This window comes from Salvia hispanica, chromosome 4, assembly GCF_029641045.1.
Source record: "Salvia hispanica isolate PSC_SH4W2 chromosome 4, Shi_PSC_v1, whole genome shotgun sequence".
NCBI lineage: Eukaryota > Viridiplantae > Streptophyta > Magnoliopsida > Lamiales > Lamiaceae > Salvia > Salvia hispanica.
This window is the reverse complement of record NC_142695.1, coordinates 43623539-43639238: the sequence shown is the minus strand read 5'-3', so window position 1 is coordinate 43639238 and position 15700 is coordinate 43623539. Positions and strand designations below refer to the sequence as shown.

The following is a 15700-nucleotide window of genomic DNA, read 5'->3' as shown; positions in this document are numbered from 1 at the left end:
AAAAAGTGGATGAATGTAATTGCGAGAATATAAGTAATCTTAGCACAACGTAGTCTTCAACTTCAATATTTTCAACATTTCAATTTTATTTTACAACAATAACATGAGCATTTGAGTAGGAATGGTTAAACGGTTTACCGGTTCTCAATTAACCGGAATTGGAACCGGAACCGGCAGGTTAACTAAGGACCGGAACCGAAAAATCCGGTTCCGGTTCTGGTACCGGTTCCAAAATTTTAAATGAAACCAGTTCCGGTTTGGAACCGTAACAGACCGGTTCCTAACCAGGAACCGGATTATAATCCAATTTTATTTTTTTATAATTTAATATACTAACAAATCTAATTTTATTGAATTAATTTTGAATTAAAGTAAAATAATTTGAAGCATTGAGTGATTTTTAGATTTAAACAGTGTTAGATTTGCGGCCCTGTTTTCTGAAGTATTTAAAATGTTTAAACTGTGATACTTTGAATCTACAATTATTTCTCTAATCCATTTTTTTATAAACTAAATACAATGAGTAAGACATCATAAGTTTATTTTAATTTCCAAAAGAACTTATACAAATACAATATCATTTCGTACTCATGATAGAAATTTAACTTTATACTAACAAATTTATGTAACAATTCCTTTAACATACAATTATAACCTATGTGTGAATAATTTATTAATTGTTTCGTTATAAACCAAAAAGTCATAACAAGATCAATTAGTATTAGAAATTCCAATAAATATTTGTTTAGCCAAAAAAGGAAAAATAGAATTCAATTTTAAAACCTATTTTTTTATAAAAAATTGCTAAAGTTTAGAATTCCTTTTTTTGTATTAAAAAATTGCTAACATAAACTAGTCCGACCTACTACCCTTGACATCACTCTTATCCATATATGAATATTATTGTATTGTTGGTTTGTATTTTTTTTGTATTTATTTGAATTTTTAGGTATTATTTTTTATATTTCTAGATGTTGGATTATTATTTTTTTAGTATTGAACTATTTAAAATTATAAATAAATTCGGATTAAAATTACACCGCGGTTCCGGTTCAGAACCGGAATCGACCGGTTCTTAACCGGCCGGTTCCGGTTACAGGATTTATGAAAATTCAAAATCGGTTAGCCGGTCAACCGGTCCGGTTAGAACCGGAACCGGCTGAATAAGCAGGCCTACATTTGAGTTATTAGGTTATTTGTAGACAATTCATATCGAAAGAGATTAGTTAGAGATCTTCAAGGGTAGAGCTAATTTTGAGGTAAAGTCTTATAACTATTATATTTACCTTCTTTTTACGAAAAATCATTTTTCAAGGAAAGAGCTAAATGGTGAGGTAAAATCTTATACTCCCTCCGTCCCGCTTTAGCAGTCCCATTGACTTTTCTGCCATCTTTTTGTAAAATGATAAAAAATAGTTAAAGTGGAGAAATGGTAAAGTAAGTGAGACAATAATGTAGATAAAACTCTTCTCTATATTATTCTCTCTCTTAATTTACCATTTCTCCTCTTTAGCTATTTTTTTATCATTTTTACAAAAAGGGGGCAGAAAAGTCAATGGAACTGCTAAAGCGGGACGAAGGGAGTAACTATTATATTCACCTTCTTTTTACGAAAAATCATTTTTCAAGGAAAGAGCTAAATGGTGAGGTAAAATCTTATAACTATTATATTCACCTTCTTTTTAGGAAAAATCATTCTTAAAGGGAAGAGTATTTGAGAAAGTATTATACTTTTTTTAATGGAAAGGTAAAATCTTATAACTATCATATTCACCATTGTTTCATGAAAAAATTATTCTCCAAAAGAGAAAGTATATAAAAAGGTTTTATATGTACTATTTTTTAATTTTAAAAAAATAATTTACCTTTCTATATATAATTATCTTTTTTCCTTTAGAGTTTGTTATTTTTCTAAAAGAGTGTATTTCCCTTTTATAAAGATAAATAAATAATATACATTTTCTATATACATGAAAAAAATGGAATTTTATATGCACATCCTGGTCCACAACCGCCACTGCAACAATCACCTTCAACAACCCCAACAACTGCTTAGGCGATTTGTGATATAAACATTTATGTACAAAATCAAAATTATGGATTGTCTTAATATTCTTTTGTTCTCTCTGTCTAAAGTTATTTAATGCGCTCTAAAAAATTTAAATATATAGATTGCATATTCCACTTTTTTCATCAATATTTTTAAATTATGGAGTAACTTTAATTTTACTATGTAAATTATTAAATGTTTTTATTTATAAAAATTGATAACTTGTTCCTTTTCTAATTTTGGAGTTAAGAGGATTGTGAATTAAATACCTAAATCTTTCTTGATTTGTGTGAAAGGAAAGTGAACTTGACATAGAAATAGACTCCTAGTAATATAAAAAAAAGACTCCTAGTAATATCACTATAACAAAAAAATACGGTAAAATTTTTTTTTTAATACAATTAAGAACACTAATTTGTATTTCTAAATATACCACTGACACTTAAAAAACTTTCTTATTTTTGATTTCCTAACTAAAATTAGAGAATGTAAATGAAAGCATCCAAAAAAACAAAAGATTAAATTAATTTATGGACGCATTCTTTTGAGTCCTAAATTGCTGCTATTTTTTAAAACTTTTCAACGTAAGTAATTGCGTCTCAATTTTTATGTCCTTAAAAAATAAGTTTTTTATAGTGCATGATTCAATTCAATAGATAATTATGAAAATTAGAAAATGTGATGGAAAAGTAAGACAGTTAATAGCAAATGGATTAAAAAAAGGGAAAGTAAGATATTTAATAGTGGACGGAGCGAGTATATTAATGTTCTTGTTTCATTAAACGAGCTAGCTGTCACCTTGGCCGTGGAGAACTAGCTAGTTTCCTGCTTAATTCTAGATTTTCATTGTCTTTTCTTGTTTGAATTTTTCGACCAGTTTATATTATATTAGTACTAGTATTTAGTTTTTGATCATACATTTCACTTTTTAATGTATATGGAGTCGCATAGAGATTAATGGTGACTTAATAGATCCCTAAAGGAAAAAATGGTGACTTAATAGTTGGCCTGCTAGTTGACTTATTAATCAACGTCTAGTGAGTGGCAGAGCATGCATGGTTGTGTGATTTAATAAATGACATACTACTACTCCCTAAACATTGATTTAACCGCTATGAGTTGATAATTTAAGGATGTTAATATTGTATTGATACTCATTTTCGAGCAATGACGGATTCATAAATCAGAACTCAATGGGTTGAGTAAAACTAATACATAAATAATTAAATAAAACTGCTAGTTTAACGAATAAAATTGACAGCTAAGTGGTTGTAAACTTGTAATTTTAAATAAAATTGATAGCCACTCTCAAAAAATTAGTGTCTAGTGGATGATAGGAGATTTTAGATAATATTTTAGTTAAATGTATTAATGGAGATATAAAAAAAAGTATAATTAAAGTAATATGAAAAGTGAAAATATAGTGATATGTATTATGATAAAATAGAAGTGTGATATGAGATAAATATAAAAAGAAAAAGAAAGTGTGATATTTTTTCTGATAGAATGAGAGTAATTATCTTAAATAAAAATGATGGTGCAATTGAAATAAAAATGACAAAAAATATGATTAGAAGTGACTATTATAAAATCAAATACTACTATCATTCAATTTAATTATACTGAATAAAAATGACGAGTTTACAAAAGAAAAAACAAATTTTGAACATTAAGATTCAAGTATGGGCCACATATCAAAAGCAGTGAAATAAATGTGTATTAAGTATGTTAATCTCCTCCGCATCCACCACAGCCACCGCCATCGCCATCGCCACCGCCACCGCCACAGCAGCAACCCGGCTGGACTTGGACCACAGTTTCAGCAACCTGTATGCCGTCCAGAACGACCATGTTGCCGTCCCTATCGCTTGTTTGAGGCCTTCCATTTTGCTGCGGATCATCGCTGTCGTCGTCGCGGCAGAAACAAGCGCTGATCCAGCAAACTACGAGCGCAGCCCCAATTATGCCAAACACGATTGCTACGGTTGAATCGACCCCTCCTCCTTGCGTGTTACTATAAATATAAGGAGTACTACTCTAAATTAAAAAAAAGTACTTAGATAGTATAGTACGTTGTACATAGTTATTCACTTTTGGGATCCATCCTTTGTCTAATTTCTACAATTTCTATCCCAAATTTTTTATTTTGTTTGCATGAAACATGAAATATAATGGATCAAAAACTTCAAATGCAAATTTTGTAGTAATTGTAAAAAACGTATACCTCATTTCAAGCTTGAACAGAATTTTGAAGCTCCGATCCTCTACAGATAATTTTGGTGTCTTATGGTGTTTGAGTTGTGTGTTAGCTATATATATATAGACATAAAATTGGATATGAAATTCATAACCAATTAACATTCACAAATACGTACTTTTAGTCATACGTTAGTTTATTTTTAATTCCCATCTCTCGATGTTATCTGTATGTAGTTTTAGGGTAATTGATTAGTATATACTATCAAGATTCTTTGTCCTATTTTGCAAATCCGATATGAATTTTTGTGTATTCAATGAATAATATTATAATTTTTTTTGCGACGTTGTGTCTCAAACGTTATGACTGGATGCAAGAATAGTTAAAAATTAGGTTGTCATCGAATGGAAGAAATTTCTTGGAAATTTTGCAAGGCCTCCTTTGTTGCTTGAGGTTTAATTAGGAGAGGGCTGATCATGCGTCTTTGGACCCTGCTATTTCCATTTTAAATTATAGTACTACGTCATTATCTTGGACGATTAAGAGATAAAAAAATAAATGTACAATTAATTGAAAGCCAAATGTAGTCAAACATCATACTCAGTAGTTTACTTTCTTTGGAACTCGATATGATTAAAGTAGGAGACGCGGTTCAGTGTCGAGAATTTTTGGTGCTGATCGTCGTATTAAGTTGTCGATTTTGGGGCTGTCTTCATCTCAATTTCTCTTTCATCATCGCCAATTTAGCGGCTATTTTATGATCAAACTATCTTAGTCCACGATAAATAGATAAGTTTTATTATGTTGAGTCATCCACCAAAATTAAACTAATTCTAAAAAAGAGAAATTTTAAACTAATACTAACCATATATATCATTCTAAATGTGAACTCCACAATCCAATAACATTATTTCCATCACATTTTCCTTCTCTCTTACTTTGCAGGTATCCCATGCTGTTAGAGGTGTCCACGGTTCAGGAACCGCCGGTTCCGGTTTTGGAATTGTTGAATCGGAACCGAACCGCAAGGGTGTTCTACGGTTACGGTTCCGGTTCCAAAACCGCCGGTTTCAGTTCCGAACCGACAGTTTTTCACGGTTCCAAACCGCCGGATTTTTTGCGGTTTTTGCGGTTCCGACTTTATTTCACGTTTTTCCGGCCGTTTTTCGCTGTTTCGGTTTGGAATCGCCAGGAACCAGCGGTTCCGACACGGTTTCGATTCGAAAATTTTTGAACCTGAATCGAACCACGGTTCAAAAATCGACGATTTCGGTTCGAATAAATTCTCACGATTTAGGTTTGGAACCGTAACCGGCGATTACAGTTTCAGTTTTAACCGTCGGTACAGTAAACCTTGGGCAGGTCTACCTGCTGTGGTGGGAGTGCACCGCAGGGGCTGTTGTCCCTCAACCCCATTATTTTATAAAAAATATTTTTTAAAGATTTTATTTGTTAAATAAAATAATGGGATATGAGGAACAGAAGCATGTTGTGCACCCCCATCACAACAGGGGATTATAGATGGAGGTAGATTGTTTTGATTGTTTACAATTTTGTCCATTTTTTTTATAGATGGAGGTAGATTGTTTTGATTCTACAGATAAAAATGTTAAATGTGACTGTTGGAGATTCAAGAATAAAAGGAGATTTAAAATAGCAAATTGATAGTACATATCTATTTGAAAAAAATTGTAGCGCAGGAAATTAAATTATTCCGAATTGATTTGAAGTGAAAATAATATAAGTCGATCGACGATCCATAACTAAAATGAAATGGAGCAATTTGATTTGATTAGAGGTTCAAGAAATGAAGAATTAAAAAGGATACTAATAAAAGAAATCAGTTAGTAGAGCATAAAATTGAAATTTCATAGTATTAAAAAAAGAATTTCAAGTTCCGAAGCCCCCACATCCAGCACCAGCACTAGCACAACCGCCGGTGCAACAGTCACCCTCAAATTCAATAACCGCTTGAGCGATCTGTAACCCCCCTTCCAAAACTGTCAAACCGCCGTCTCTATGGGGAACTTCATTTGACGATCGGCCGTAACATCTGATGATTAAGCCCACTAATGCTACAATGCCAACAACGCCGCCAAACGTCACTGCAAACTTTCCTCTGACAAAACACAATTTCAACCAATTTTAAAGCTATAAAATTTCAAAACTCATAGATTTATATTTAAATCTGAATAAGTAGATTATCGTACCTCATCTCGAGCAAGCCTCACGCAACGTTTTAAACCGTTTCACGAAACTTGGAAAAAAAATGACGCAATTTAACGGAGATCTATAGAGACTGCAAATGCGAGGGTTCAATTTTGCTTATAGTGAACGGGTTGGTGATCAGGGTAATGTAAGAACGTAAGGTTATATCTAGAATAGTTATTAAGCTAAAAAGAATCTAATTCGCACGGCCCCCAGTTTCAAACAATCTCTGTTTTACTTCATTTAAGATCAGATTTAAGATCAGGTTTGGTAGATTAACTATGTTCAGTTACATTTAAGTGATTTAAGGGCACGTTTGGTAGGTTAACTATGTTTCGGTTAGGTGTGTTACTTGGAAAATGGATCCCACCTTATCGGGAGAAAGAACTTTCCTAAATGGAGTGTTTCTAGTTTCAGGACGGTCAAAAAAGGAAATAGTTTCTACTTTTAAGAAACGGAAGAAGTATCATTTTTCCAAAATGACTGCAAAAAATAAGTGTGTCAAGTAGCGTGAGGCGGTAGGAGTATACAATTAGGATTCCTTATAAAATTACTTTTAATTTGATTGTACATGGTGATAATTTTAATACACTCTCGCCATCCCATAATGTTTGTCAATATTTCTATTTTCTTCTGTCCTACAAAATTTGTCACATTTTACTTATATCATTTGTGACAGTGTGATGCAAAATGAACGAAGAAGTATGAGAATGACTAACTGATAGATAAAGAATTCAAACTTATTGATAACTTCAGAATATAAAAACTCAATGCAAAATTATATATTCAAAGTCTATCTTTTAAGATCAACAATGAGGCCTTTATATAGGCAAAAGGAAATCCTAAATTTATGGAAAGAAAATAACTAAAAAGATTATAAGCAAAAATATCTATAAAGGAAATAAGCAAAAAGAAAATCCTAATTTGTAGAAGGAAAACAATTAATATTTTCCATCTACTAATTCTACTAACTAGGAAATAAATAAAATCCAAAATATAACTTTCTTAATTAGCCACCAAGTCATATATTCTACTGCATCATACTCCCCTTCTCGAAAAAGACTCGTCCTCGAGTCTACTTTGTCTCCATCACCATGTCTCACATACACCAACAATTCTGGTAATTTCACAAATATACCAGTATCTTCTACAACCCCAACAAAGTAAAGCTCCAAAAGAAGCTTCAAGGTACTCCGCTTCTTTGTTCTTGAATATTTGTATCCATCGAGATCCTCCACAGATGTCCCTAGCATGAAAACTTTTAAGAGACCTAGAACAAGACTGGAGCAAAAACTGCTCTTATACCAAATGATGCAAGATGAATGAAGAAGTATGAGAATGACTAACTGATAGATAAAGAACTCAAACTTATTGAGAACTTTAGAGTATAAAAACTCAATGCAAAATTATATATTTAGTCTGTCTTTTAAGATCAACAATGAGGCCTTTATATAGGCAAAAGGAAATTCTAAACTTATGGAAATAAAATAACTTAAAAGATTATAAGCAAAAATATCTATAAAGAAAATAAGCAAAAGAAAAACCTAATTTGTAGAAGGAAAACAATTAATATTTTTCATCTACTAATTTTACTAACTAGGAAATAAATAAAATCCAAAATATAACTTTCTTAGCCACCAAGTCATATATTCTACTGCATCACAGTGGATCTCACATTCCACAAACTCATTCTCACGCATTATATATTATAAAATTACTCCCTCCGTCCCAGATAATTTGACCCAGTATTCCATTTCGGTATGTTCCAGATAATTTGATCCATTTCACTTTTACCAGTTTTGGTAGTGGACCTCATATTCCACTAACTCATTCCTACTCACATTTTAATATATAAAAGTAAGACTCACATCCCACTAACTTTTTCAACTCATTTTCATTATATTTCTTAAAACTCGTGCCCGGTCAAAGTGAGTTGAATTATCCGGGACGGAGGGAGTAATATATAAAAGTAGAACTCATATTCGACTAACTTTTTCAACTCATTGTCCATTACCTTTCTTAAAATCCGTGTCGTATGAAAAATGGCATATTTTGTGGGACAGGAGGAATACAATTTGACATATGTTTGGGTAAAATTGCTGGACACGTGTCGCTCTCCTAGCCGTGCGATTTGAAATAGATGCAGTCTATATGTAGCATATAAGGATTGACCCATTACATTTGTCACTTTCTTACTAGATAGTCAAGAATCATGGTGTACGTGAGTAGGTCTGATAGATACTTGTAATGTTAAACAATACTTTACTACAATGAAGATGTATTCTATAGGTAAAAATGAACTTCAATCAGCTATAACAATAATAGGAGCAGAAAAATAGGCAGATTACTTTTGAAATATATAGCCTAGTGAGTAGGTTTTTAAAAGTGGCAATGAAGGCTGGTGAAGATTTGACGCAGCAGCCATCCAGCCATGATCTTGTATGATCGCTGAGTCAAATGCACCCCATCCCAACTTACATATCGCTCTGGATCCTGACACGCCCCAACTCCTTCGTTCCCACACATTCTTGGCATATCGTAATTGTATTTCCCTCCGATCCCACAACAAGCCCTTTCTGTATCGAACCCTACATGCATTCGCCAAAGAAGTTGGATCGGAGTAGTTTTATTTTTATGATTGTGTGGTATCACCAAAAAAGTCTAATGTATGTGTACATACCTTGAGATTTGGAGTGTTCCAATAGAAACTGATAGGCGTTGTAGTAATCAGCATAGATGATGGTTGCATTAGGGCTTTGTTGATGTAGATCATGGATGGCTTGTTGAAGTTGTTGATTGTGGTATTTAGCAAAATCATTCATCTGCTTTAGGCATTGGTTCTCATCGTATGCTGCCGATATGTTTGTCAAGAATTGGGTTTTGTAAACTGGAAGGCAACCGATAGGCATGTTCCCGGGAACCACCACCTTTGTAGCTCCGTAGCTCATAACTTTCTACACTCAATTTGTACTCCATAATTAACAAAGTACTAAACCCCACCCAACAATGATAGTAATACAATTATCTACAAATCAACTTACCTTAACACCAAGCATGATGGTATTTACAACTTGAGGTACCATGCTTCTCACCTCCTCTATTGGCTTCCCTTCAAAGAAGGCATAGTTGTAGTCGTTTCCACCAATCGTTCCAAACATAAAAAGCGCGTTTTCTATTTTCATGGTACAATCTAACAAATATGAAACACAAAGCAAGAATTATTTTTAATAAAAGGAAACCCAATGTTTTCTTTTTATCACTTTGCAGAATTAGTCTACTGAATATAAAGATTAGATATGGCAGCAAGAAACTGTTTTATTGCTAATTGTGGCCCCACTTCCTAAAAAAAACTGCCCTTCTCATATGTCACTATACATTACCTACATTTGATTAAATAAATTTATGGGATACTTCAAAAATAATTCTACAGAGTCATATTCCTTCTTTGGGTTGTTCCACTTTGACAAAGTCATTTTCTTTTTTTGTCAAAAAGTAACACATCTTCTCTCTCTTACTATGTTCTCTCTTTATCTCTTTACGTTTTTCTCTCTTCCTTTAACTCACTTAACACAATTATCGTAAATCTTGTGCCCAAAAGAAATGTCTCTACTACGGATGACAAATAACTTTGGACAAATTCTGGTATACTCCCTCCGTCCCAGATAATTCGACCCAGTATTCCATTTCGGGCCGTCCCACATAAGTTGTCCCACTTCACTTTTACCATTTTTGGTAGTGGACCCCATATTCTACTAACTCATTCCTACTCACATTTTATTATAAAACTAATACTTTAAAAGTAGGACCCACATCCCACCAATTTTTTCAACTCACTTTCCATTAGATTTCTTAAAACTCGTGTCGGGTCAAAGTGTCCCGAATTATCTGGGACGGAGGGAGTATTTCATAAACTTTGAATGTGGTCTTAAAAGTTGTAGTACTAAAATTTTGGAAGTGTACAATTTTTTAAACCTGGCATAAATAGAAAATGTTTGAGAAATTTTGATCTTATATGGCTAGTTGTGAAATCCGTGGCTTAGTCCGAACTATACATGCAACAATGTCGTTTCAACACCCTATTTCGAAATTTGACGTTGGATAATGTGTCTAGCTAGTCCGAACTATACATGCAATAAAATATGCCATATAGATCTATAAAAAAATTGACATGTCGTGCAAAAATGGCACCTCATTATAAGTTGTGATTTTTAAACTGATATTCGTAAATTTGTTGATATGGGGATATATTAACCTTTGTGATTATGACAAGTGGAGTTGAAATGAGCAACCAGCCAATCCAACTGCACAAAAAGAGAGCTATTTGTGACCGAAGAGGGGACATTCTCCGCTGCTAACTTGTACCACGGCAACGCCGTGGAACCCGCCACAGCGAAGTTTACTCCATGCATGAAATCAGCACCACTGTTTTTGTACGGTGGTAATAGAGGAATGCCTGCATCTAATGCTGTAATAACATTTTAATATGAAAGTGAAGAACAAAAATTATTAATTAATTAATTAATCATATATTTACCCATGAAATCGATCATAAGAAGGCCGTTGGAGCACCGGCCCGTTGGTTTCTTGAAAAATGATTCGCCATAAGGCGGCCTCGCGCAGAAGGTGGCCAGGCCGATTTCTCGTATCAAATTCCCGGTGTCGGAGATCGAATCTCCGATGTTGTATATTTGGTCGATCTTGCACGTCTTTAAAAGATGGGCATGTGAAAGAGAGAAAATTTGGAGAAGTAGAAAGGTAAAGACAAGTTTCTTGAGAGTCGAGGAAACTGCCATTGTTGAAATGCTGGTCAAATGATTGATATGAATGTAGAGGAACAACTACAAGTGATTATATTTATAGACTTCCTGAGTATTGAACAATTTCATACGTAATATTTAAGATTGATAAAGTTTTTTATATTTATTTTATGTTGTTCATACCTACCACAAAATAATGAAAAATTGGATAGGGAAAGGAGCCAAGAAAATAGCTTAATAAAAGTCACAGTGCTCTACTTATAGAATTATAGTTGCTGTGGCCTTGTTATTAGTTGTATCTTGTATGGGATTTGAGAGGTTCGTTACCGCTACATTTTTATTGATGCAAGTTGAAAACATTGGACAATATTATTTTAGTAATATTTCAACTTAATCATAATTTCTGGTATACTATATATTCTTCCGTGCACGTGTATGTAATTTTGAGTTTCAGAATTTATTTAATTAAGCTGGAATACAGACACGTGTTCCTTTCCAGAAATATGAGTTATAGATGTAAAATTTTGTTGATAGTTGGACCGATTTCAACCTTTTATATTTTACATTAACCGTGATACGTGTAGCTTAATCGATAGCTTGGAGTAAAGATTTTATACAAGCAATCATTTTATGTGCATGCTTTAGTTTTAGTGTCGAAGCTAAAATACTAATGTAGGTAGCACTTATGTTTAATTATGAGTAATTATTTGTCTCTGCCAAAAAGTTATGTCGTGTTGAAACACATTTTAGTTAATTGGTAAACACACGTCTTAGTTTAATATAAATTGAGGTGACTTTGGTAAATTTAAAAGGTTGTTGGCGCATATGTATACCAAATTTGGCGTTTTACAGTTTTCTCGTGAGCTAAGAACCTGGATAAATAATGCATGAACTCTAATGTTATATAGCAATTTTCCCATGTTTTATAAAATAAAACAAATTAAAATTGACACATCAAAATGAAAACTAAAGTGAGTGTAATGTTAATCTATCAAAACAATATTATTTCAAATGGAGTATTAAAATTTAGAATATATTTCCTCCATGTAATTAATAAATTATGAGGTTTATGAGGTAATTAAAGTAGAAAATTGTAGGCTTTTGACTTAATTGGCTCCTCATGTAATTCGATTTATGAATCCAACATCTGATTATAACTCTAGTATTACTAGGACGATCACAAATATCAACTCATGTCAGATCGTTGATTTCAAACCTGACAAAATTACGCATACGAATCATGATTATGGCGAACAAGAACAACTAATCAAACCTGACAAAATTACGCATACGAATCATGATTATGGCGAACAAGAACAACCCAGCTGTTGGAACGGAGAAATCAATTAATTAGAGAATAAGAAGGCAAGAGGTGAAGTTATGGCAAGAATAAATAAGGAAATCAATTAAAAATTATGGAAAATCAAATAAAAAGGATATTAGTATAATTAGAATATATTTTCCATGTATAGCTAGAATTAGAGTTCATAAAAGATTGTGTAACCATTGAGAGATTTCAACCCAAGTCATTCACAATATAGTCTTAAAGTTCTCCCCGTCTTTTACTTTCTGCAATAGTATTTTATTTTTCCGCATTGTACTTTTCAACATGGTATCAGAGCAGGTTCGATCACAAGGATCGATCACTGTCTCTATATATAAAAAAATAATACCGGCCGAGATATCTTCCCTAAAGTCCAATAGAATCTGCCATATCTTATTTTTTTTTTTTTTTTTCAGTTTTAGGACTATGTTTTTCTTTTAGGACTTGTTCAGATGCTTCTTTATGCTGATTTATTCAATTACAAACCGGAAGAATAACGTGAAGCTCGAAATTGCCATAGCCATGAATTAGCTACTCTAAGGACCGATCCGGATGCTGCAACCCGGTTAAGATATCGGGCCATGTCGCGCTCGACCACGTGCTCTCCGCCCTGCGCGAGACTAAGGAGGAGGGACTCCAGAATTCGGAGTTTGTTCAGTTTCTTGAACAACCGGACACCTCTGTCTTTAAAAAAGAACGAGCAGGGCTGGAGACAAGAGAAGGAGAAGCCAAGGCTGCCGCCAGGTTTGGCGGGGACTCGTCGAAGGCGGCCCACCATGATAGCCGCAAAAGGAGAAACCGAAGTGAAGGATTGTCCGGAGAAGTCTCATTGTCGGGAGCAGACGTTAAAGCCACGACAATCGAGAAGAGGTTGGCGATAGAGCAGACAAGATTGTTATATAGAACATTAACTTTCCAACACCCTCCCGTAACTTTCAAACACAAAAAAGAAGAAGAGAATTCGATGAATCGTCTGGCGAGGGGGAGACGACAGCCACAACCAAAAGATTCATCACGCCGACGGGAGAACGACTGAAGAATCCGTCAAGCATATCCCGACAGAAAAGAAGTGATGCGGCCGATGGCTGCACAACGTGAGGGGGAGAGAACAGACCACTGTTGAAGGTCACCGGGAAAGGAAGTCTGAGGTTGTTGATTGGAGAGAGAATGTCGATGAAGAGGCAGGTAACTGGAGTTGGAAAGAAGGTGAAACTAAAGAGGCCAGATCGGCCCTGTTGGAGAAGGCCAAGGAGAAAGGTGGCTGCATGCGCGAAACCTCTCCTCGATCAAGATAAGAAAATAGAGAAGGAGTTCACGTTTTGTCCGGCCGAGGGGGAGAGGAAGTATGTAACAACCCGGATTTCTAGGGTACAATAAATACGGCGACTGCTACCAAGTCGGACTTAAAAGCACTATGTTCGATTTCTAGGGTACAATAAATACGGGTACTGCTACCAAGTCGGACTTAAAAGCACTAAGAACATAGGCTAGGGTTTCATTTAAAGAGATTTGACCAAGGTATTAAACGAACTATCAAAGCAATAAGTCAACGGTTTACTCAAGAAAATCAATGAAGAATAGATACCATAAACTATGATCAAAAGTCAAGGGTTTGACATAAATTCAACAAAACACAATATGTCTCGATCTTCTAATTCAAAAGGAATAAGTTCAAAACAACCAAATGATAATAATAAGTTTCTTAATTCAGCGGAAGCAACCAAGAGAAAGTGAAGCCGTGTATGAAGACACGACCACACTCGAAGTTCAAAATATCCATCTTATTTAATTAAATTTGCTCAACACCCGCCAACGCTCGTCGCCGTTCAACCTGCACATAAGGAAAACACATGCAGGGCTAAGTATTTTGAAATACCCAGTGGACTCATGCCAAAACATTTTATTTATTATGCCACCCTTACCATAGTGAACTCGAGTTTTTGCAGTTATCAAAAGAAATATCATCGCGTATCACAAAAATAATTTCATAGACTGGCCAGTCAAACAAATTCCCCAATTTCCTCATCAATTTCCACAATCACAACATTTCCATGGTGCGACGAAAGTGTGGCCACACTTTTCGCCCACGAGACCGGCCGACTAGCAAGGACGGCTCCCGTTCCCACCGTGTACACTAGCCTGGTAGGGTTTGCGGCCCTACTCAAACCCGAATTCGTTTATACATATCCATAGCTCTATAGCCCAATGGAGAGAACTCTCAAACTAGGCATCAGGCGCACAACATCATCAAAACAATCACAGGCATGGCATAACAGTTTAAACCACCCTTATAACACCATAATCAATATTTTGGAAATAAAAGAGTTTAGTGAATAAAGCCCACCTTGACTGCTTAGGTTTCAAGTATGATTCCCTCTTTTGTTATTCGGCTTCGCAACCAAAGTTTAACCTTTTAATCACATATGCACATATCATGTATTAGCTTCAGCATCAACTCCTAAATCATGCATGTCCCAATGCTTCCCCTTTTTCCCACCGATCCGGTTTACATTTATCATTCAAAACCAAGACACGTTCATCATATAGTTTACACACTCAACAAATTTTAGATCTATCAACGACTTATGTCACACATGAGCGTTATTCATACGCCACAACACACACGCACGTATACACGCACACACACGCACATGCACTTCCTATATACCATTTATCCCACTTTCACTCAATCTAGATGCATGGGGGGTTCAAGAATACCGATTAATCGGTTAGATGAAGAAAGATTAATATGTACGTACCTTTTCTTGCCAAAACGAACGGTAGAAACAAAGTAGAGACTTGATTCTTCAACAATTCTTGAGGCTCAAACTCTAATTCTTCTCAAAAGATGAAGAATTATTGGAGAAAAGTAGAAGAAAATTGAGAGAGAGTGGAGAGAGAGGAGTGGCGTGTGATATGGGGTGGGGGGCGAAAATTTTGTGGTCTAGGGTTAGGTTTTGCTTCTTATTTATAGGGTTCAAAAAAATCTTTAGGTAATTAAATAGAATATCTGGGAAGATTTGATTCTCCACAATTAAATAAAATAAATATTGTGAAGTAGAGAGGAAGAAAAAGTGGCGTGAATTAGGGTAGGAAAATAAGGAATTTTCAAAAATCTTGGCTATTTATTTAGCCAAGATTTTGTTTGGTATATTTTTCGGAGT

General features: G+C 34.4%; 1 protein-coding gene and 1 long non-coding RNA gene across 2 annotated transcripts; both read right to left on the bottom strand.

The window, feature by feature from the left end:
- Positions 1-3649: 3649 nt before the first annotated feature.
- On the bottom strand, positions 3650-4377 carry LOC148929235 (uncharacterized). The gene is made up of 2 exons (XR_016137621.1): positions 4275-4377; positions 3650-4064 (listed from the first exon to the last, which is right to left on the bottom strand). It is a non-coding gene; the product is annotated as an uncharacterized LOC148929235 (long non-coding RNA).
- A 4278-nt stretch (positions 4378-8655) lies between these two features.
- On the bottom strand, positions 8656-11269 carry LOC125197502 (GDSL esterase/lipase At5g03980-like). The gene is made up of 5 exons (XM_048096257.2): positions 10990-11269; positions 10708-10920; positions 9497-9645; positions 9136-9409; positions 8656-9043 (listed from the first exon to the last, which is right to left on the bottom strand). The coding sequence occupies exons 1-5, from the start codon at positions 11246-11248 to the stop codon at positions 8835-8837; spliced, it is 1104 nt and encodes a 367-aa protein (XP_047952214.1). The 5' UTR covers positions 11249-11269; the 3' UTR covers positions 8656-8834.
- Positions 11270-15700: the final 4431 nt, after the last annotated feature.